Below are 23,933 nucleotides of genomic sequence, written 5' to 3'. Positions count from 1 at the left end.
TCAACCACAGATGGGCCTGTGCCGCTGTGTCCAAAAGAAGTACAATGTGGCTTACCCATGCAGCTGTGACCCAAAGAAGTGAGAATGTGGATCATTCATTCATGCTTTGACCTAACAAAATGCAATGGCAGCTCATCCCATGTCACTGTGACCTAGAGACTAGCTTGGATGCCTTGCACCACTCCAACATAACTTAGTGCTCTGTAGTGCGGTCTGACTGAAAACCTAGCACCCAGAAGGAGGTACGAGTGTCCAAACATTGACTGGATATGCACCGTGGTGTGGATTGAGAGACTATTTTTTAGCTGTGTGTACCTCGAGCATACAAAATGCGGTCAATCTGCAACTCAGTCTTTATTCATGCTACCATGAAATACCTACTATAGAGGGAGAACCTCCAAGATCAGAGAAGGCAGGGACACTGGTGGAGAGAAACAGGATAGCAGATTGAGACACAGTTTGTAGAGTCACTGTAGGCCAGACCCAGGGACATCATGGACAAATGACCTCTGCCCCCCTGGATAAGTTGCTGTAAAACCTGCTCACCCTGTGCACCCCCCGAAAAGTGTGTGACATTTGGCAAGTGGTGTGAAATCCTGCAAAATGTAGTTTCAACTTTCAATAATAGAGCAATAACTTCAAATTGTACACATTAAGACTTCCACATTAATATGACAGATACAAGGTTATCCCTTAGGTCATTTGAGGGATCTGAGTTTGAATAGAGAGTTGAGGGCTCCCAGGAATGACTGTGGGGTCCTTGTGAGCTACATTAGCGACCATTTAGAGAAAATGAAGAGGATTGTAGGAAAGTAGCCTCTTTCTAGCATGGTTACCCCCACTTTCTGCCTGTTTGTGAGTGTGTGTCAGTGTGTTTTTACTGTGTCACTGGGACCCCAGTGCTCATAGATAAAAACCTATATGTCAGTGTGTTTTGCCTGTCTCACTGGGATCCTGCTAGCCAGGACCCCGTGCTCATAGTTTGTGGCCTAATATGTATGCCTGTGTAGTGCCTAACTGTGTCACTGAGGCTCTGCTAACCAGATCCTCAGTGCTTATGCTGTCTCTGCTTTTAAATGTGTCACTGTAGGCCAGTGACTTAATTTACCAATTTCATTTGGCATACTGGACCCCCTTATAAGTCCCTAGTATATGGTACCTAGGTAGCCAGGGCTTAGGGGTTCCAGGAGATCCATATAGACTGCAGCATTTCCTTTGCCACCCATAGGGAGCTCAGACAAACCCTTACACAGGACTTCCATTGCAGCCTGCATGAAATAGTGCACACACTATTTCACAACCATTTTCACTGCACTTAAGTAACTTATAAGTCACCTATAGGTTTAACCTTCACTTGCTGAAGGTTAGGTGCAAAGTTACTAAGTGTGAGGGCACCCTTGCACTAGCAAAGGTGCCCCCACATAGTTCAGGGCCATTTCCCCGGACTTTGTGAGTGCGGGGACACCATTACACGCATGCACTACATATAGGTCAATACCTATATGTAGCTTCACAATGGTAACTCCGAATATGGCCATGTAACATGTCATGGAATTGTTCCCCCATTCCAAATCGGGTATTGGGGAGCCAATTCCATGCATCCTAGGTGCTTCACCATGGATCCCCAGTACTGCCAAACCAGCTCTCTGAGGCTTCCACTGCAGCTACAGCTGCTGCCACGTCACAGACAGGGTTCTGCCCCCCTGGGGTCTGGGCAGCCCAGTCCCAGAAAGGCTGAACAAAGCATTTCCTCTGAGAGCAGGGTGTTACACCTTCTCCCTTTGGAAATAGGTGTTACATGCTGGGGAGGGGTGGCCTCCCCCAGCCTCTGGAAATGCTTTGAAGGGCACAGATGGTGCCCTCCTTGCATAAACCAGTCTACACCGGTTCAGGGACCCCTTCTCCCCTGCTCTGGCAGGAAACTGGAAAAGAGAAAAGGGGAGTGACCACTCCCCTGTCCATCACCACCCCAGTGGTGGTGCCCAGAGCTCCTCCAGTGTGTACCAGTCTTCAGCCATCTTGCTTTGCAAGGTGTGGGGGCACTCTGGAGGGCTCTGAGTGGCCAGTGCCAGCAGGTGACGTCAGAGACCCCGTCCATACCTGATAAGGTAGCCAATCCCCTTCTCAGGGCTATTTAGGGTCTCTCCTGTGGGTGCTCTTCAGATTCTGCTTGCAAGTTTCCTTCAGGAATCCTCTGCAACAACTTCAGACTCTTCTGACCTTGGAACAACTGCAGCCTGCTCCAAGAAACGATGTAACTGCAACAAAGTGTTTACAAGAGGCACTTTTCTTCAGCAACCTCAGCTCCAATTCAGCAACTGCAACAGTTTCCATGGTGTGCATGCTCTAGGGACTCCCTGTCTTCAACTTGCACCAGAAGAACCGAAGAAATCTCCAGTGGAGTGACGGAGTCACTACCCTGCTCCAAGCAGGCACCTTCCAAGGCAATGACCGGTACCCTGGGACTCCTCTCACAGCGACGAGCTTGCTCTTGAGGACACAGTGGCCCGTATTTATACTTTTTTTGCGGCGCATTTGCGTCATTTTTTGACGCAAAAACGGCGCAAACTTGCAAAATGACATTGTATTTTGTAGGTTTGCGCCGTTTTGCGTCAAAAAGCGGCGCAAATGCGGCGCTAAAAAAAGTATAAATACGGGTCAGAGTGTGGACATCTTCGACATAGACTGTCCTGAGGTCCTGCTGATGAAGTTTGGAGGAGGTAAGACCTTGCCTTCCCTGAGAACGACGGTACCCCTGTGTATTGTGTCTTCTTTGCCTCCTGAGGCCTCTGTGCCCTCTTTGCAAAATTCCTTTGTGCACAGCCTGGCCCAGGTCACCAGCACTCCACCCTGTGAAGCTCAACTAGTGAGTTGTTCTCCGGCAGCGTGGGACCTTCTTTTGTCGTGCTGTATCAACTGCATTTTGCACCTCCTTTGAACCCAGATCCTGCGGCTTCTGGAGGTGCTGGCTGGTATCCTGAGGGCTCTTTAAAGTGCTGAGAGCCCCCTCTCCCTCCTCACACAGAGTTGAGGCCTCCAGGTCCCTCCTGAGTCCATCCAGTGCCATTTTGATGCAAAATGCACTTTTGTTGTAGCCAAGGCTTGTTGGTGCCTTCCAACACGAAATCTCATCTGCAACAATCTTCACGCCGTGGGACATCTTTTACATCACACAGGAACCCACTGCCATCTTCCTAGGGTGCATTTCTGCAGTCGTCAACTAACCTGGGACTCTTCGTTTGCACCCTCTTCTGTGTTGGCAGGGGCTCCTGTCCTTCCTGGAACTTCTTTCGACTTCTGGACTTGGTCCCCTTCCTTTGCATGTCTTCAGGTCCAATAATCCAGCAGTTGTTCTTTGCAGACTTGGTTGGCTGCTGCAAAATCCCAAAAATGAGGTGTAGTGTGTCCTAAGGTAACTTGCAGCACTTTACACCTGCTTTTCTGGGCTCTGGGGTGGGGTAATTTACTTATCTTTACTGTATTATTAATCTCCCATCGATTCTGCACACACTTCACTTGTCTAGGAGGGAATTCGTAATTCACATTCCACTTTTTTAGTATATGGTTTGTGTTGCCCCTAGACCTATTTTCTCCCATTGCATTCTATAGAATTTCCTACTGTTTGCATTGTTCTATGACTATTTACTTGTCTAATTTTGGTGTCTAGTGTATATATTGTGTATAATACTTACCTCCAGAAGGAGTATTGTCTCTAAGATATTTTTGGGTACTTTGTCACCCAAATAAATACCTTTATTTTTGGTAACACTGAGTATTGTCTTTACTTGTGTATAAGTACTGTGTAATGTCTCCTAGTTCAGCCTGAGCTGCTCTGCTTTAGCTACCTTTATCAGCCTAAGTTGCTAGAACAGTACTACTTCACTAATAAGGGATAACTGAACCTGGTATAAGGTGTAAGTACTCAAGGTACCCACTATAAACCAGGCCAGCCTCCTACAAGGAGGGAAGAAAATTTGATGGAATCGCAGAGGGGTACCATGACAGAAACCCATAAAGGGAATGTTTTGTTTCAGGCTCTCAAAGTCCATTATCACAGGTTTGCCTCAGGTACACCCCTTGTCTATCCCCAAGTTTGCTTTCCAATGTTTACCCAGAGCAATCATGGTCATTGATTTCTAGGGGATCATGGTCACTGGCTCTTGGAGTTAATCCCCTCGGAGGGTTAAGTCTAGTGGAGACCCTGAACATGAGGTTGGCTCTCCAGAAAGCCAAGGCTGAGGAAGAATGAGAAGGCCAGCGAGTTTGAGGGGATGAGGCTAAGAGTAGCTTGCCAGGAACAAGATGGAAGGAGGAAGGAGAGACAGGAAGAATGACACCATGAGGGGAGAAAAGGGAAGTGGGAAAGGTGGGAAAGGAAAAAGAGAGAGAGGGGATAGCTTTCAAGAAAAAGAAGCTCAGGGTGGCAGCAGAGACAACTGCACTGGGAAAAGTGATTCCTCTCCCAACTCTACTGGAGTACCTGTCATGGCTCCAAAATAGCTTGTACACATGTAGGTGGAGGTACAAGAAATTTTGAAACAGTTTGTAAACAACTGAGATTGCTAGTAGAGCTCAGGCTTAAATATTGTGTCTAAGGCAGCCCACTGTATTAAATCACTTGTTCACAGAAAGTATATCAGTCATGGGAAGAATGCCAGTAGCTGATCAAATTAATTATGAGCGAATTGAGGAAGTTCTAATCAGATGGGTTGGGCTGAAGCCAGCTCAGTACCTTTAGAGGTTTAGAGAAAGAAAGAAAGCACAAGAGCAGATGCTGTAGCCTGGATTCATGACATGATTGGGATGAGTGGGTGAGATGAAGGCCAAGGAATTTCATGCCCTTAACCAGTTGATGGTGGCAGAGAGACTTAAGGGGGAGTGTTCTATCCCACCTAGGCAATACCTGTCAGGTCTTACAGAGAAGGATCCAGAGAAACCTTCAGTGCTGGCTAACAAGTAGTTCATAACCAGAGGGCACTTAAGAAGGTTCCAAGAGAAAACTCTAAATAGGGTACAGTATTTTTAGGAGGCTGGCCTGGCTTTTAGTGGGTACCAAGTGGTACTTACACTCTGTACCAGGTCCAGTTATCCCTTATTAGTGTAGAAGAGGTGTTTCTAGCAGCTTAGGCTGATAGAAGGTAGCTATAGCAGAGCAGCTTAGGCTGAACTAGGAGACATGCAAAGCTCCTACTATACCACTGGTGTCATATGCACAATATCATAAGAAAACACAATACACAGATATACTAAAAATAAAGGTACTTTATTTTTATGAAAATATGCCAAAAGTATCTCAGTAAGTACCCTCAGTATGAGGAAGCCAAATATACACAAGACTTATGTACACAATACCAAAAATATGCAGTAATAGCAAAAGGAAATAATGCAAACAATGTAAAGTTACAGTAGATTGCAATAGGAGCACATAGGTATAGGGGCAACACAAACCATATACTCCAAAAGTGGAATGCGAACCACGAATGGACCCCAAACCTATGTGAGCTTGTAGAGGGTCACTGGGACTGTAAGAAAACAGTGAGGGTTAGAAAAATAGCCCACCCCAAGACCCTGAAAAGTAGGTGTAAAGTGCACCTATATTCCCCAGAGAGCACAGAAGTCATGATAGGGGAATTCTGCAAGGAAGACCAACATCAGCAAAGCAACCAAAGTCGCGACAATGTCGAGAGTGGGCAGATGGCCAGGAAATGCCAGCTGAGGGTGCAAAGAAGCTGCCACCGGATGGTAGAAGCTGTGGATCCTGCAAGAACGAAGAGGGCTAGAAACTTCCCCTTTGGAGGATGGATGTCCCACGTCGTGAAGAAGCTTGCAGAGGTGTTCCCACGTAGAAAGACCGCAAACAAGCCTTGCTAGCTGCAAGGGTCACGGTTAGGGTTTTTGGATGTTGCTGTGGCCCAGGAGGGACCAGGATGTGGCCACTTGGATGAGGAGACAGAGGGGGCGCCCAGCGAGTCAGGGAGCCCTCACAGAAGCAGGCAGCACCCGCAGAAGTACCGGAACAGGCACTTGGAAGAGGAGTGAACCGGAGTCCACCCGAAGGCACAAAAGGGACAACTCAGAAGGTTGTGCACTGCAGGTTAGAGTGTCGGGGACCCAGGCTTGGCTGTGCACAAAGGAAATCCTGGAAGAGTGCACAGGAGCCGGAGCAGCTGCAAATCACGCGGTACCCAGCAATGCAGTCTAACGTGGGGAGGCAAGGACTTACCTCCACCAAACTTGGACTGAAGAGTCACTGGACTGTGGGAGTCACTTGGACAGAGTTGCTGAGTTCCAGGGACCACGCTCGTCGTGCTGAGAGGGGACCCAGAGGACAGGTGATGCAGTCTTTTGTTGCCTGCGGTTGCAAGGGGAAGATTCCGTCGTCCCATGGGAGATTTCTTCAGAGCTTCTGGTGCAGAAAGGAGGCAGGCTACCCCAAGAGCATGCACCACTAGGAAACAGTCGAGAAGGCGGCAGGATAAGCGATACAAGGTTGCAGTAGTCATCTTTGCTACTTTGTTGCGGTTTTGCAGGCGTCCTGAGCAGTCAGCGGTCGATCCTTTGGCAGAAGGTGAAGAGAGAGATGCAGAGGAACTCTGATGAGCTCTTGCATTTGTTATCTAAAGAATTCCCCAAATCACAGACCCTAAATAGCCAGAAAAGGTTTGGCTACCTAGGAAGGAGGATAGGCTAGCAACACAGGTAAGAGCCTATCAGAAGGAGTCTCTGACGTCACCTGCTGGCCCTGGCCACTCAGAGCAGTCCAGTGTGCCAGCAGCACCTTTGTTTCCAAGATGGCAGAGGTCTGGAGCACACTGGAGGAGCTCTGGGCACCTTCCCTGGGAGGTGCAGGTCAGGAGAGTGGTCACTCCCATTTCCTTTGTCCAGTTTCGCGCCAGAGCAGGGCTGGGAGCTCCCTGAACCGGTGTAGACTGGCTTATGCAGAGATGGGCACCATCTGTGCCCATCAAAGCATTTCCAGAGGCTGGGGGAGGCTACTCCTCCCAGCCCTGACACCTTTTTCCAAAGGGAGAGGGTGTAACACCCTCTCTCTGAGGAAGTCCTTTGTTCTGCCTTCCTGGGCCAAGCCTGGCTGGACCCCAGGAGGGCAGAAACCTGTCTGAGGGGTTGGCAGCAGCAGCAGCTGCAGTGAAACCCCGGGAAAGGTAGTTTGGCAGTACCCGGGTCTGTGCTAGAGACTCGGGGGATCATGGAATTGTCTCCCCAATGCCAGAATGGCATTGGGGTGACAATTCCATTATCTTAGACATGTTACATGGCCATATTCGGAGATACCATTGTGACGCTATACATAGGTAGTGACCTATGTATGGTGCACGCGTGAAATGGTGTCCCCGCACTCACAAAGTCCGGGGAATTTGCCCTGAACAATGTGGGGGCACCTTGGCTAGTACCAGGGTACCCACATACTAGGTAACTTAGCACCCAACCTTTACCAGGTAAAGGTTAGCCATATAGGTGACTTATAAGTTACTTAAGTGCAGTGGTAAATGGCTGTGAAATAACGTGGACGTTATTTCACTCAGGCTGCAGTGGCAGGCCTGTGTAAGAATTGTCAGAGCTCCCTATGGGTGGCAAAAGAAATGCTGCAGCCCATAGGGATCTCCTGGAACCCCAATACCCTGGGTACCTTAGTACCATATACTAGGGAATTATAAGGGTGTTCCAGTATGTCAATGTGAATTGGTGAAATCGGTCACTAGCCTGTTAGTGACAATTTAGAAAGCAGAGAGAGCATAACCACTGAGGTTCTGGTTAGCAGAGCCTCAGTGAGACAGTTAGTCATCACACAGGGAAAACATACAGGGCACACTTATGAGCACTGGGGCCCTGGCTGGCAGGGTCCCAGTGACACATACACTAAAACAACATATATACAGTGAAATATGGGGGTAACATGCCAGGCAAGATGGTACTTTCCTACAGTATTCCATGTCAGGAACAATGGAAGGAGAATTAAGGACTGGAGCGTTCATCTAAGTACAGAGTAATTACTTCTTTTAGGTGTCACAAAGAGTGGCATTATAAGAGATGCTGTCATGTGAAAGGCCCTTTATAAGTTGCACCTGTGAAAGCGAGTATATTGACTGTCAGCGAAGGGACCCAAGAGGACCCTGTTGCACTCGAGCTAATGGCAATGGGCCTTTGTAAAAGGCACCGAGGTGTCTCAAAGCAAATTCACCCAATCACTATAGAGTTTGTGTCTGAAGTGAGTATCAATAGGAGGAAGGTTACAGCCCTAAGAGATTCAAGAGCGTACAGGTATAGAGTTGAGAAGAAATACCTCAAACCGAAGGAGAATCTCCCTGGTGTCAATGGCACTGGTTTGGTTGACGAGGAGGGGAAAGGAGGTACCTGATTGACCAAGTTGAGGAAGAAATGACTGGCACGTCAGCCATGGTTAATGTAGGGGTGAGATAGAGGCAAAGTGCTGAACGTCTCTTGGGCAATGATTTGATTGTACTGGTTTAGTACCAGGAACAGAAGCTTGCACAGCTGTGTTGATGAGAATGTAGACTGCACATTGTAGGAGGCTGGACTGGCTTGTAGTGAGTACCAAGGGGTACTTGCACCTTGCACCAGGCCCAGTTATCCCTTATTAGTGTATAGGGTGTCTAGCAGCTTAGGCTGATAGATAATGGTAGCTTAGCAGAGCAGCTTAGGCTGAACTAGGAGACGTGTGAAGCTACTACAGTACCACTTAGTGTCATATGCACAATATCATAAGAAAACACAATACACAGTTATACTAAAAATAAAGGTACTTTATTTTTATGACAATATGCCAAAGTATCTTAGAGTGCACCCTCAGTGAGAGGATAGGAAATATACACAAGATATATATACACAATAGCAAAAATATGCAGTATAGTCTTAGAAAACAGTGCAAACAATGTATAGTTACAATAGGATGCAATGGGGAAACATAGGGATAGGGGCAACACAAACCATATACTCCAAAAGTGGAATGCGAACCACGAATGGACCCCAAACCTATGTGACCTTGTAGAGGGTCGCTGGGACTATTAGAAAATAGTGAGAGTTAGAAAAATAACCCTCCCCAAGACCCTGAAAAGTGAGTGCAAAGTGCACTAAAGTTCCCCTAAGGACAAAGTAGTCGTGTTAGAGGAATAATGCAGGAAAGACACAAACCAGCAATGCAACAACTGTGGATTTCCAATCTAGGGTACCTGTGGAACAAGGGGACCAAGTCCAAAAGTCACAAGCAAGTCGGAGATGGGCAGATGCCCAGGAAATGCCAGCTGCGGGTGCAAAGAAGCTTCGACTGGACAGAAGAAGCTGAGGTTTCTGCAAGAACGAAAAGGGCTAGAGACTTCCCCTTTGGTGGACGGATCCCTCTCGCCTTGGAGAGTCGTGCAGACGTGTTTTCCCGCCGAAAGGACGCCAACAAGCCTTGCTAGTCGCAAATCGTGCGTTTGGCGTTTTTGGACGCTGCTGGGGCCCAGGAGGGACCAGGAGGTCGCAAATTGGACCTGAAGAGAGAGGGGACGTCGAGCAAGACAAAGAGCCCTCACTGAAGCAGGTAGCACCCGGAGAAGTGCCAGAAACAGGCACTACGAGGATGCGTGAAACGGTGCTCGCCGAAGTTGCACAAAGGAGTCCCACGTCGCCGGAGACCAACTTAGAAAGTCGTGCAATGCAGGTTAGAGTGCCGTGGACCCAGGCTTGGCTGTGCACAAAGGATTTCCGCCGGAAGTGCACAGGGGCCGGAGTAGCTGCAAAGTCGCGGTTCCCAGCAATGCAGCCCAGCGAGGTGAGGCAAGGACTTACCTCCACCAAACTTGGACTGAAGAGTCACTGGACTGTGGGGGTCACTTGGACAGAGTTGCTGGATTCGAGGGACCTCGCTCGTCGTGCTGAGAGGAGACCCAAGGGACCGGTAATGCAGCTTTTTGGTGCCTGCGGTTGCAGGGGGAAGATTCCGTCGACCCACGGGAGATTTCTTCGGAGCTTCTGGTGCAGAGAGGAGGCAGACTACCCCCACAGCATGCACAAGCAGGAAAACAGTCGAGAAGGCGGCAGGATCAGCGTTACAGAGTTGCAGTAGTCGTCTTTGCTACTATGTTGCAGGTTTGCAGGCTTCCAGCGCGGTCAGCAGTCGATTCCTTATCAGAAGGTGAAGAGAGAGATGCAGAGGAACTCGGCTGAGCTCATGCATTCGTTATCTAAAGTTTCCCCAGAGACAGAGACCCTAAATAGCCAGAAAAGAGGGTTTGGCTACCTAGGAGAGAGGATAGGCTAGCAACACCTGAAGGAGCCTATCACAAGGAGTCTCTGACGTCACCTGGTGGCACTGGCCACTCAGAGCAGTCCAGTGTGCCAGCAGCACCTCTGTTTCCAAGATGGCAGAGGTCTGGAGCACACTGGAGGAGCTCTGGACACCTCCCAGGGGAGGTGCAGGTCAGGGGAGTGGTCACTCCCCTTTCCTTTGTCCAGTTTCGCGCCAGAGCAGGGGCTAAGGGGTCCCTGAACCGGTGTAGACTGGCTTATGCAGAATTGGGCACATCTGTGCCCAAGAAAGCATTTCCAGAGGCTGGGGGAGGCTACTCCTCCCCTGCCTTCACACCATTTTCCAAAGGGAGAGGGTGTCACACCCTCTCTCAGAGGAAGTTCTTTGTTCTGCCATCCTGGGCCAGGCCTGGCTGGACCCCAGGAGGGCAGATGCCTGTCTGAGGGGTTGGCAGCAGCAGCAGCTGCAGTGAAACCCCAGGAAGGGCAGTTTGGCAGTACCAGGGTCTGTGCTACAGACCACTGGGATCATGGGATTGTGCCAACTATGCCAGGATGGCATAGAGGGGGCAATTCCATGATCATAGACATGTTACATGGCCATATTCGGAGTTACCATGGTGAAGCTACATATAGGTAGTGACCTATATGTAGTGCACGCGTGTAATGGTGTCCCCGCACTCACAAAGTTCAGGGAATTGGCTCTGAACAATGTGGGGGCACCTTGGCTAGTGCCAGGGTGCCCTCACACTAAGTAACTTTGCACCTAACCTTTACCAGGTAAAGGTTAGACATATAGGTGACTTATAAGTTACTTAAGTGCAGTGTAAAATGGCTGTGAAATAACGTGGACGTTATTTCACTCAGGCTGCAGTGGCAGGCCTGTGTAAGGATTGTCAGAGCTCCCTATGGGTGGCAAAAGAAATGCTGCAGCCCATAGGGATCTCCTGGAACCCCAATACCCTGGGTACCTCAGTACCATATACTAGGGAATTATAAGGGTGTTCCAGTAAGCCAATGTAAATTGGTAAAAATGGTCACTAGCCTGTTAGTGACAATTTGGAAAGAAATGAGAGAGCATAACCACTGAGGTTCTGATTAGCAGAGCCTCAGTGAGACAGTTACTCACTACACAGGTAACACATTCAGGCACACTTATGAGCACTGGGGCCCTGGGTTACCAGGGTCCCAGTGACACATACAACTAAAACAACATATATACAGTGAAAAATGGGGGTAACATGCCAGGCAAGATGGTACTTTCCTACACACATCAGTCTCAAGAAGAGACTGGAACCATTCCAGATTTTCCTAGAATAGAACAGGATAGTAAGCAAATCAGTGCAGACACTTATAAAACACCGGCCTTGGCATTCATTGCCCCTGCTCCAGACAGAGAGGTGGATGAGAAACCCGAAGCAGACCAGGTGTTGGAGTCTGGGTCACTGCTAGACATGCAGTGTTTGTTAGCTGCTGGAGGACCTACCAAGGAGGAATTTCATCAGGCACAATTTGAATTCCCTACACTTGTGGAAATATGGAAGGAAACCCAGGAATAGGTCAGCTGGGGAGCCATTGCAAGGCATTATGTTGGCTGGGATAATGGACTGCTTTATAGTAAACCTGTGAATTCTGAGCAAGTACTAGCAAGAGGCTAGTAGTTCCACTAGTGCACAGGAATTTCTTGTTGTCTCCGGCCCACAGAATGTCCTTAGCAGATCACTTGGACATTAGAAAGATCCAGGATAGGTCGGACCTTCTGTTCCATTGGCTAGGGATGCGCAAATGTGCAGAAATACAGAGAAATTCTGTAGAACCTGTCCCACTTGCCAACAGAGGGGTAACTAAGGAGGTAGATCAAGGCAACGTTAGTGCCTCTGCCCGTTTTAGGTGTTCCATTTGAGCAGGTGGGAAAATACATTGTTGGTAAATTTGAACAAGTTTTTCTTGGTTGTTGTGTATCATGCTACCAGGGGCCAGATGTAGCAAAGGTTTTTACCCATTCTGTGTCTATGGGAAAAAGTGTTTGTACATATGGCCCCAGGTACCTTGAAGGAGTACAACTACAAAAAGTTTGCGATTTCCAAACTGGTAATCAATTTTAATTTTATCTCCACTTATATGAGAGAGATATGGGAGCAAGACAGTTTGACATACCTCTTCTCGTCTGCATCCCATTAACAAACCAATGGGTTTGTGGAGCAGTTTAAAAGTGATCTTCTCCTTTCATGCCTCTTATTCACTTACCAGGAGATTCTGCAGAAGAGTGTGGATTTCAGTTCCTTTGAACATCAAAGAAGGGGGGATGGAACTTCTGAGTCACTTTGAAAGGATATGATGGACAGTGTGATTACCCTAACATGGATGAATATGCAATACTGAAGGCATTCTATCACCAGAAAGCAATGCTAACTGAGTACTAGGAGGATCAGGAGGTGTTGTCCTAGAGCTTTGGAGGATAAGTGGTGTGTGCCATTCAAGGTAGTGCATAAGGTTTCTGATATGAACTAAGTGGACACAGGTTCCATTAGAGAACCCAAGAGGGTGTTCCCTGGGAACTACAATAAGCCTTACTGCAGGAGAGATTACACAGTGAACATCATGGCTATGGCACTGGAAGCTGCGAAACTGCATGAATCTCTTCCTGACTTACATCTTAATGACATGGTCTACAGAAGGATGGGTCTATAGAAGGGTTAAAACCTGCCATTGAGTTTGGCAGAAGAGCTTATGTGCCTGTCAAAAGCAAGGCTTATCACGTATCTGACCAAGTCCAGTACTGCGTTCATTCTCAAGTGGCCAAGATTTTGAAATTGGAAGTAAATGAGAGATCCCATAGTCCTCCCAGCACAGTGGTGTTGATGCACAAGCAAGGATCAACAGTTTTGAGATGGTGAAAATCAGGCTGTCTGCAGGGGTGATGGTATGCCCCGACCTCCTAGAACACCTCTCGGCACTTCCTGGTGGACACAGAAACCCCAGCAGGTGTCCCAAAAGGAAAGGGGGAGTGGGAGAGAAAGAGACAAAACACTACCACGTCTTGCCGGTCCAGCCAGACACCCTGTATCTTCGGGGGGGCAGGTCGTTGTTGACAGAGTGATAGTAGAGTTATTGCACTCAACTTTCTTGAAACTGAATCTCTCTTTCTGATATGGGCACGGGAGTGGTAGAAGAACACCTGGATGCTCCAGCACTTTTCTTGGATAATAATAACTGTTGGCACAATTACTAACATTGCATTACCAAAAACCCAAACTGAGTACCATAACAATAAGTACTGCGACACTAGGGCTGCCTTCACAGAGATTCACTGTTGCACACTACAATTAGAACTGTGGTTGCAATTATCATGCACAAGAAAGACAAACAAGGGCATTAATTATATCACATATACCTTTCCTGTATGCATAGAGTTAAACTAAAAGGAACAAAAACAATCCAAGAAATACAAATGTCTACTCTAGGTTTAAGCAGTTAGGGTGGCACAGTTTGGTTTGGTTTCACTGTGTGTGTGTGAAAAACCCTTCAAAAAGCAAATTCCTCAAACCTGAAACCTGAAACACAGGCATGAATGACAAAATTTAAATCCAAGTTTTATGCTATTAGAGAATGAAAAGTAACGTAAATGCTCTTTTAAAATTGCACTGTCACTTTTTGTAGTACTTGAGCTCAAGCAGATTTCCTGAAGCACATTTAGGCAAATAACTACAATAATAATGTAGAATGTTCAGAAATGCATTTGTCTCTTCAAGATAAGCACTCTGCCAAAATACGAGGTCTGAAATACACTGGCTCTTGTAGGAAAGCGCAGCCTTCAAAGAACAAACTCCCTGGAGAATACTAGTCACTTAGCTGCAGTCTTTTCTGGAGTGCTGGAAGAATGCCTGGTGTCAGCTGGTACAGGAACAAAGAAAAGAATTGCCTCAAAAGTCCTGAATACGAGGATGACAGCAGGGGCTGGACTGCCAAGTCAGATGCTGAGATCAGGAAGCAAAACAAAGCCAAGCAGGGAGGCGTGCTTCACTCAGCTATTTATAGCCAATCAGGAAAGCAGTTGAGTTTCCACATATGGAGGAGTCACCACACCCAATTAAAAGCACATGTCTACACCTGCTCACATTAGCAAACAAGCATTGGCAAAACAAGGATTGACAAAACCAATTGTTTAACACAGCACATTATGTTTACTTAGAAACATGAAGGTTTAACCAAGAACAGAGATATGATTTAACCCGAATCCCTGGGGATACTGATAGATAACGCAGGAGGGACCTTGGGGATTCCTGCCGAACAGACCTGCACTTTTGTGTTGAGTAACAGCCTTCAACGAAACACTAAGATAGAGGCTCAATTGAAATCCCATAGATTATGAGCTGGTGGATTAGCTGGGTGCTGCAAAGTACAAAAATACTTTTGACCTGACCACTGGCTATTGGCATATTGCTTTAGCACCTAATGCCAAGCAGAATGCTGCATTTTCTACTCCAAAGGGGTTACTCCATTTTAAGGTAATGCCCTTTGGGCTGAAAAAGGCCCCTGCCACTTTCCAGCCCCTGATGAACTATGTTCTATCAGGGCTAGAAGAGTTCTGTTTGGTGTATCTGAGGAACATTTCAGAGTCTTAGCCTTTCTATGGCTCAAAGGTTAGTTACTAGACTAACTATGAGACCATAGTGGCCCCTTTGACAGGTTTAACATCCAAGAAGCAGTTTAAGGTGATGATTTGGACTGAGGAGTGTCAAAAAGCTTCTTAGGCCTTGACGAGAGCTCTGTGCAATGCGCATGCCCAAAAGATACCTGACTACAGCCTTCCCTTCTGGGTACTGATGGATTCTTCAAAAAGGGATTTGGAGTAGTACTTGCTCAACTCAATGACAAGTGCATATATCGTAGCATTCAGTGCCCTTTATTTGTTAAAGTCTACTACCCAAGAGCTTCACTGAGTGGCCAATGATTTGACATAGTGTGGTCTTTAAAGGGGTTTTGACCATATTTGTTTGTGACCAGGTATGCGGTACAAACAGATCACAAAACAATCAAGTGGATAAAGGCAATAAAAGGTGAGAATCCCAAGATGCCTAAATAGACATAACAAGGCCTAGATTTCACAGTGGAGCACAGAGCTGAAATGACCTGTATGAAGCAGATGGACTTTCCCACTGGTTTTGCCAGCATGATAACCAGGCTCCTCCAGTGGTGAGAATAGCAATTTGGTTTTCATATCTGGGAAGAGTCTTTTGGGAGGGGAATTGCACCTGCACAGTGCATTGTCATGCCCACCTGACTGTACTGTTCCAGTGCATGTATCTGATGTCCTGCTGTTTCAGTTTTATCACCTCACACTATTCTAGTGTGTGCGCAGGGGCCTACGCCTATCCATTGACGTGAGTGAGGATCTAGCCTGTCCTGCACCTGGAGGGTGCACTATATGTGCCCTCCTTTCACTGATGATGGACTACTGTCCTTGTCATGGATTTAGCAGTTAAAGTGGCTGTGGCAACATAGCATTTTGATGTATCCATAGTTGTGATCAGACCTTTTTATCGGTGCCACTGTAGTGGGTGTTTCTGGCCTACTTGTGTAAAGTTTCACTTCTATGTGCTAACCCAGATACTAATACTAACATCTCAAGTGCATGCTGTGCTTGTTTGTGTATGTGGCCTCTCTAAGGTACATGTATTTTCTCATGAGAGAACTAGCATCATAGAGACCTGTAGGATCCATTTTAATGTCCCTGTCCAGTTCTTGTGCACAGAACAGAGATGATGTTGTTTTGCCAGATAGTGGAAGTGTAGTACTGACATTCCTGGGGCTAGAGGGAGGAGACCTAGACACTAGGGGGCATATTTATGAGGCCCTAGCACCACCAGAGCGTCACTTTTCGTGACACTCTGGGGGTGCTATGACCTGCACCGTATTTACAGGGTGTCGTTAAGCAACTTTTTGTGGCTTAACGCCACCTTGCAAATACGACCCCTTCTCATGCAGCCCTTTGCATGGAAGGGGCATGCAATGAGTGTTGCTGTGGGCGTGCCACAGCAACACCCATTGCGTTTTGATGCCGCCTCAGATTTGCGAGTTTTCATAAGTCTGAGGCAGCGCCAAAATCTAACACCACACCAGGGGTGGTATTAGCAGGACGCAACGAGGAAGAATACTTTTAGTCCTCCTAGTTTTTTGCTTTTTCTATGTCTGCTGGATTCTGCAGCATGCATAGAAAGAGCAAAATGCCAGACATGATTGTTTATGTGCAGGAAGGTGTCCCTTCCTGCACATAAGCAATCATTTGAAAATGACGCTTTGGCACTTCTGTGTGTTCTGCATTTTGCAGCACACACAGAAGTGTCAAATCACCATTAGTGATTGTTTATCTGCAGGAAGGGACACCTTCCAGCACATAAACAATCAAACCTCTTAATGCAGACATCCTTGCATGATGCATTGGTGCTGGCAGCTAAATTTAGCGCCAGCTAAACACGGGTTCAATTAAATACGGCACACCCCTGCGTTGTGAAAATGACAGAGCACAGCACTGCCCGTTTTGGCCAGGAGTTTAGAAGGTTGTGGGGTGAAGGGTGAGACTGTAGTATGTGTTGATCAGAGTGAGAAGGATCCTTCTGGTGTGGCCGCCCTTTTCTCCCTTTCCTGATCACTGTTCAGAATGTGCATGTGAACTGGTGGCTTTCTGAAGCTCTACAGTTCTCCGAATAAACCTGTGTTCCTTCAGCATATTCTGTGTTGTAGGAGGCTGGCCGGGTTTGTAGTGGGTACCTAAGGTACTTACACCTTATACCAGGTCCAGTTATCCCTCATTAGTGAAATGTAGACAGTGTCTAGAAGTCAGGCTCTCTAGGGGTAGAGTGGATGAGCAGCCAAGGCCTAACTAGGAGACATGCAAAGCTCATGCAATACCACTGCAGTCACACAGTACTCACACACATGAAATAAAATACTCAGTGTTACAAAAATAAAGGTACTTTATTTTGGTGACACAAATGCCAAAAATACCATAGAGGCTATACTCCCTTAGGGGGTAAGTAATACACAATTTACATACACTAATATGCAGAAATAGCTGTAAAAACAGTTATAAAACAGAGCAAATAGTGAAAATCACAATAGTTAGAAATGGGCCTAGGGGGAACACAAACCATATACTAAGAAAGTGGAATGCGAAAATCGGTTACCCACCTAGGCCAGTATAGTGTGATGAGGGGTGCTGGGAGTGTTAGAAAACACCAAAGGTAAGTAATAAAACCCACCCAGAGCCCAGGAAAGCAGGAGTAAATCACAGTAACTTTCCTAGAACACACAAGAAAGAAGATATTGCAAGAACCAGAAGAGACTGCAAGACACCAACAATAGATTCCTGGACCTGAGACCTGTGGAAGAAGGGGACCAAGTCCAAGAAGCACAGAAGAGTGCAGGGAGAACAGGAGCCCCTGCTAACCCAGATGAAAGTGCAAAAGAAGAACCACCTTTGAAGAACAACAGTCAGTACTGCACCCAAGAAGACAGATGCAGGTTCCTAGTTGGTGCAGAAGATGTCCCACGCTGGATGGAGGATTGCAGTCTGGTTTGCGTCACTGGATTCAACCAACAAGCCTTGACACACGCAAAGCTCACGGTTAGTGGAAAATGGCGCTGCCCGGGACGAGGAGGGACCTGGTGAACTCTAGCCAGGCAGGGGAGTCAGAGGGGGCTCTCAGCAAATCAGAGAGCTCTCAGAAGACAAGGCAGCTCACACAGGAGTCCCATAGCAAGGGGACAAAGAAGGTGCAAAAGGAGGCCCATGCAGCACTACAACAAAGGGTCCCTTCACCGCCGGAGAACCATGCAGGAAGCTGTGCACCGCAGGATAGAATGCTGGGGGCCAGAGCTGCACGGTGTACGAAGAACTTCGTGTAAGGATGCCAACAAGCCTTGGCAACTGCAAAACATGTGGTGCACGGGGGTACTGTATTGCGCTGAAAGGCAAGTTCTTACCTCCACCAAAGTTGGCCAGTTGGATGTCAGGACCGTCGGGACCACTTCAGTCCACCACCTGTGATACTGGATCCATGCAACTAATCAGGAGAGGAGACCCACACCACTGGTCGTCACTGCAGAGCAGTGCCTGCTGAAGCAGGGTAGTGACTCCTTCACTCCAAGGGCGACTTCTTTGTTCTTCTAGTGTAGGCTGAAGAAAGGCTGTCTTCTGAGGATGCACGACCTGGAAACAGTTGCAGTTCATGGCAGGAGCTGAAGATACAATGTTACAGAAGTCATCTCTGCTTCTTTGTTGCAGTTTGTAGAGTTCCTGTAGAGTCCAGATGCAGTTTCTTCGGTGAGAAAGTGAAGTAAAGGATGCAGAGAATTCCTGCTGGAGTCTTGCAACCCGAATCTGAAGAACGACCCACAAGAGAGATTCTATAATAGCCCTGAAAGGGGGATCGGTCAGCTAAACAGGTAAGCACCTATCAGGGGAGGGCTCTGGCGTCACATACTGGCACTGGCCACTCAGATGCTCCCAAAGTGCCCTGCCAACTTGGAATCCAAGATGGCAAAACCCAGGGACCCTCTGGAGGAGCTCTAAGCACCACCCCTGGGGAGGTGAAGGACAGGGGAGTGGTCACTCCCCTTTCCTTTGTCCTGTTTTGGGCCAGAGCAGGGACTGGGGGTCCCTGAACCAGTGTAGGCTGGATTATGCAAGGAGAGCACTATCTGTGCCCTTCAAAGCATTTCCAGAGGCTTGGGGAGGCTACCCCTCCCAGGCCTGTAACACCTATTTACAAAGGAAGAGGGTGTAACACCTCTCTCCCAAAGGGAATCCTTTGTTCTGCCTTTGTGGCTTTGAGCTGCTCAAGCACCAGGAGGGCAAAAACCAGTCTGAGAGGTGGCAGCAGCTGGGGCTGCCTGGAAAACCTCAGAAGGCTGGAATGCCAATACTGGGGGTATTCTAAGGAGCCCACAGAGTGCATGGAATCATACAACCAATGCTTGCAAAAGCACTGATGTATGATTCCAACATGTTTGATACCAAACATGCCTATGTTCAGAGTTATCATTATGTAGCTGGACATAGGTAGTGACCTATGTCCAGTGCACGTGTAAAATGGCATCCCCCGCACTCACAACGTCTGGGAAAATGATCCTGGAGGTCGTTAGGGCACCTCTGCTAGTGCGGGGTTGCTCTCACACACAGGTACTCTGCACCCTGCCCTCAGGCCTGAAGGGCCTGCTATAGGGGTGACTTATAGGTGACCTGGTGCAGTGTAAATGGCAGTGAAAGGGTGCCTGCACCTTTTAACGCAGGCTGCAATGGCAGTCCAGTAGAATCCTTTGCATGGGCTCCCTATGGGTGGCAATAGAAATGCTGCAGCTCATAAGGATCCTCTGGAACCCCAATGCCCCGGGTTCCTAGGTACCATATAATAGGGACTTATAAGGGGGCACCAGTATGCCAATTGTGGGCGGAATACTGGATTACCAGTATGCAAGAACCATAATATAAGAGAGGGAGCATAACTACTGGGGTCCTGATTAGCAGGGTCCCAGTAGACACAGTCAAACACACCGACAAACAGGCCAAAAGTGGGGGTAACCATGCTAGAAAGAGGACACTTTCCTACAGTGCTTCACTGACGGGGATCACTAGATAAGAACTTTAGTGATGAGTATATCAAGCCGCCTGCAGCCCAGGTGATTCTAAGCTTGGAGCATTTGTGGGCTGAATATGGCCCTCTGCATTTGCTGTTTGGTGAAGAATACTGGACTTCAGGTTTGATGGGCATTTGTTTAAAGCAATGCAGGAAAGTTTTCAAAGTTTGAGAGACCCCACTTTGAGACATTCAGCGGAGATCATCCAAGCCATTGCTGTAACAAAAGCTCAATCCCTACTCTTTTACCAACATGCAGGGAGTTGTTGGGTTTGTTGATGAAGTCCGCCTGCGTCATCTACAATGGAACGCTCAGTACATCCAGGTAGGCAGGTCATACACTTTAAATATTTCAGTTACATTAACTGTTTCGTCAGGCCAAGATTAGTGTCCATTTTTGAGGGAAGACTGCATCCAGCAGAGCTCTGTTTCTAGAATGCAGTTCTACTTAGCTACACTGGTTTGTAGATCCTCCATGAAAGTAGTAAAACATTGAACACTGTTCCGATCAAGAGACTCATTACTTAGGACTAAACTTGGCCATTCACATTTCTTGCACCTATGAATATTGAGTGGTCACACAGTCATAAAGGGGCTTCACCACTGTGTGGTTATCTGTGTAGGGGTCATAAGTCAGTGTAACTTCTCTTGGGCTGATTTGAGTTGGTCCAGGAGAAAGGAGTATGGACCACATACTTCAGTTATGAAGATAACTAGAGAATGGGGAAGGGGGTGCTGGAACTGCTCTTGCAGAGGAATTGTAGCTACTTCAAAGGGGCTGATGGGGTGCCGTACCCACTCACAGAGACTGGAAAAGAGTTTACATTTTGCAGAGTATGGCACTGACCCTGGTCAGTTCTTTACAATGCCAGCCACCATCTTGCCAATGTTTACACATGTGGAGACCAATGGACTCCAGCATTCACTCAGCCAAGTATTCTCACAGGTCTCATACACAGCCATAACTCTACAAACACAAACATGCATGCACCCTCCATATGTGTCACAGACAAGATGGGGCAAAGGGCCACGCTAAGGGAGGCTGGAATTAGTTTACACAAAGTAAGTCTGGTGACAGTTTCTCAAGTGAAACACAGATTTACAAAAGGGTTTGCCTCCTTATTATGATGATTCTGCCACCCCCACCATTCTCTCCTAGCCCTGGACGAGGGGCAGTGGCTACTGCCTAAAAGAGTTGTGCACTTTGAGTACCCACTTTGACATAACAGCCTAACTTTGATGTCTCCTGTCATTTTGTTGAGGAACCCTCAGTAGGCTTGCATGATTGTGGAGTTCAAATAAGGAAAACACGGTTACTCGAAAAATAAATCCAAGGGAAGGGGTGCAGAGCTCTCCAGATCCAAGCACAGGGTTTTTAATACCCAATATACCGTTCAAATACACCCCCAATTAAGCCAATTCAAGTACTCTGCTTTGGAAGAATAGTACAACTGATTGCGGATCATTACTTTTTTCGTAAAGTGTGACGTTAATGTTTACTGTTTGAGAAGATGAGATATAAGTGAAGCAAAATTAATCAAGTTTCATGTTAATGTCTCCTTTTATACTTCATTCTTCAGATGCTCTCATTAAAGAGAGAGGTAAGTGAAATAATTTTTAGCTAATGTCAAGGTGTGAACATACAAATATTCCATTGTGGGCTAATTGTTATGTTTTTGTTGTCTTTGGCAGATTACCTACAGAGATTCAAAGGTTAGTGTGATATTGTTTAGCCCACTAAAGGGAACCTGTGGTCAAGAGAGACAGAGTTGAGTATTAATCAACACGAGATAACCGTGTAATAAGCACAACAGTCATTCTCATACGAGAGTGTTGAGGTAAACAGTGAGTCTGTGCTTTATGTAAACTTGTAGATAAGTAGATATGAAAATGCAGTTGTTTTCCACGAGGCATGTGACTCATATCAAAGAAAATGAGAGAAAAGACCAGCAGTCTGTAGTGTCACTTGGAAACATGAGGTGGAAACCCCCCACTTGATGACATTTGCACATCTATAGTTTTGGGAATGGCATTGATTGAATCCATGTAGTTCCCGTGGAGGCGGGACAAATTAGAGGCATTGAATCACCGTCTGTACAGAAGCTATTAAAGTTTTATTTTAAATGATTTTTTGTTTTGACAGATTTTCAGCCAATGGATTCAGGTAAGACCGAGTTATTTCTAAATTTAAAAGCAGAGGAAATGTTCTTCACTTTCTTTCTCTCCTGAACAAATGTCCTCTTTCCAGACGCAGTGGGGCAGAGATGTTAGCAACTGAGAAAATACTTGATCTTGGTGCAATTCAACAAATTACAGTTTTTTAGCTGAACAATAGTGTTGGACCTGGCTTTTTGACAGGGACATCCCCAAACTTTTTTGCCTCCTTCCTCCTATTTTTTCTGACCTGCTGTTGTTGGCTTGTGACCTCTGAGCACTTTACCACTGCTAACCAGTGCTAAAGTGCATATGCTCTCTGTGTAAATTGTACTATTGATTGGTTTATCCATGATTGACTATTTAATTTACCTGTAAGTCCCTAGTAGAGTGCACTACATGTGCCTAGGGCATGTAGATTAAATGCTACTAGTGGGCCTGCAGCACTGGTTGTGCCACCCACCTCAGTAGCCCCTTAACCTTGTCTCAGGCCTGCCATTGCAAGGCCTGTGTGTGCAGTTTCACTGCCACTTCGACTTGGCATTTAAAAGTACTTGCCAAGCCTAGAACTCCCCTTTTTCTACATATAAGTCATCCCTAAGGTGTGCCCTAGGTAACCCCTAGAGCAGGGTGCTGTGTAGGTAAAAGGCAGGACATGTACCTGTGTAGTTATATGTCCTGGTAGTGTAAAACTCCTAAATTCGTTTTTACACTACTGTGAGGCCTGCTCCCTTCATAGGCTAACATTGGGGCTGCCCTCATACACTGTTGAAGTGGCAGCTGCTGATCTGAAAGGAGCAGGAAGGTCATATTTAGTATGGCCAGAATGGTAATATAAAATCCTGCTGACTGGTGAAGTCGGATTTAATATTACTATTCTAGAGATGCCACTTTTAGAAAGTGAGCATTTCTTTGCACTAAAAACTTGTTGTGCCCTTCAATCCACGTCTGGCTAGGTTTAGTTGACAGCTCCTTGTGCATTCACTCAGACACACCCCAAACACAGGGTACTCAGCCTCACTTGCATACATCTGCATTTTGAATGGGTCTTCCTGGGCTGGGAGGGTGGAGGGCCTGCCCTCACACAAAGGACTGCCACACCCCCTACTGGGACTCTGGCAGACAGGATTGAGCTGAAAGGGAACTTGGTGCATTTCTTAGAGACTCTTTGAAATCACCCCCACTTCAAAGGCACAACTTAGTATAAAACAGGGCCTCTGCCCTACCTCATCAGACACTTGCTGGAGAAGAAACCTGAACCAGAAACTACATCCTGCCAAGAAGAACTGCCTGGCTGCTCAAAGGACTCACCTGTCTGCTTTCTCCAAAGGACTGCTGTCTTGCTGTTGCCCTGCTGCCTTGCTGAACTCTTGTCTGGCTGTGAAAGTGCTCTCCAAGGGCTTGGATAGAGCTTGCCTCCTGTTCCTTGAAGTCTCAGGACCAAAAAGACTTCTTCCTTTCCCGTGGACGCTCCGTGCGCCGAAAATTTCGACGCACAGCTTGTTTCGCGGCGAGAAAAACGCCGCACACCGACGCTGATCAACGCGACGCCCTCGGGACGATCGAGACTTCGACGCACAACCTCGCAAGGACAAAGCCGCCCGACTTCCAAGGAGAAATCGACGCGACGCCTACCGTGAGTGCGAAACTTTGATGCACGGCCTCGCAAGGACAACGCCGCCCGACTTCCAAGGAGAAATCGACGCGACGCCTGCCGTGAGACCAAAATTTCGACGCACGGCCTCGCAAGGACAACGCCGCCCGACTTCCAAGGAGAAATCGACGCGACGCCTACCGTGAGATCGAAACTTCGACGCGCAGCCCCGCAGAACGACGCGCAGCCGGAAAATAAGCAGGAGAATCCACGCACAG

General features: G+C 47.3%; 1 protein-coding gene and 1 long non-coding RNA gene across 4 annotated transcripts in view; one reads left to right on the top strand and one right to left on the bottom strand.

Annotated features, from left to right (window-relative positions):
- Nucleotides 1-23,933, bottom strand: part of LOC138268197 (uncharacterized) — a 369,403-nt gene that overhangs the window by 104,381 nt on the left and 241,089 nt on the right. The window lies entirely within an intron of this gene.
- The window catches only part of LOC138268196 (butyrophilin subfamily 1 member A1-like), a 354,320-nt gene that overhangs the window by 285,465 nt on the left and 44,922 nt on the right, over nt 1-23,933 (top strand). For all 3 annotated transcript variants that reach the window (XM_069217628.1, XM_069217627.1, XM_069217625.1), the window contains 3 exons: nt 21,488-21,508; nt 21,600-21,620; nt 22,051-22,071. In XM_069217628.1, coding sequence (XP_069073729.1) covers nt 21,488-21,508; nt 21,600-21,620; nt 22,051-22,071 — 63 coding nt within the window. The remainder of the gene's footprint in view (nt 1-21,487; nt 21,509-21,599; nt 21,621-22,050; nt 22,072-23,933) is intronic.

Source organism: Pleurodeles waltl, chromosome 12, assembly GCF_031143425.1.
Source record: "Pleurodeles waltl isolate 20211129_DDA chromosome 12, aPleWal1.hap1.20221129, whole genome shotgun sequence".
Lineage (NCBI taxonomy): Eukaryota > Metazoa > Chordata > Amphibia > Caudata > Salamandridae > Pleurodeles > Pleurodeles waltl.
This window is presented reverse-complemented; position numbering and strand designations above follow the sequence as displayed.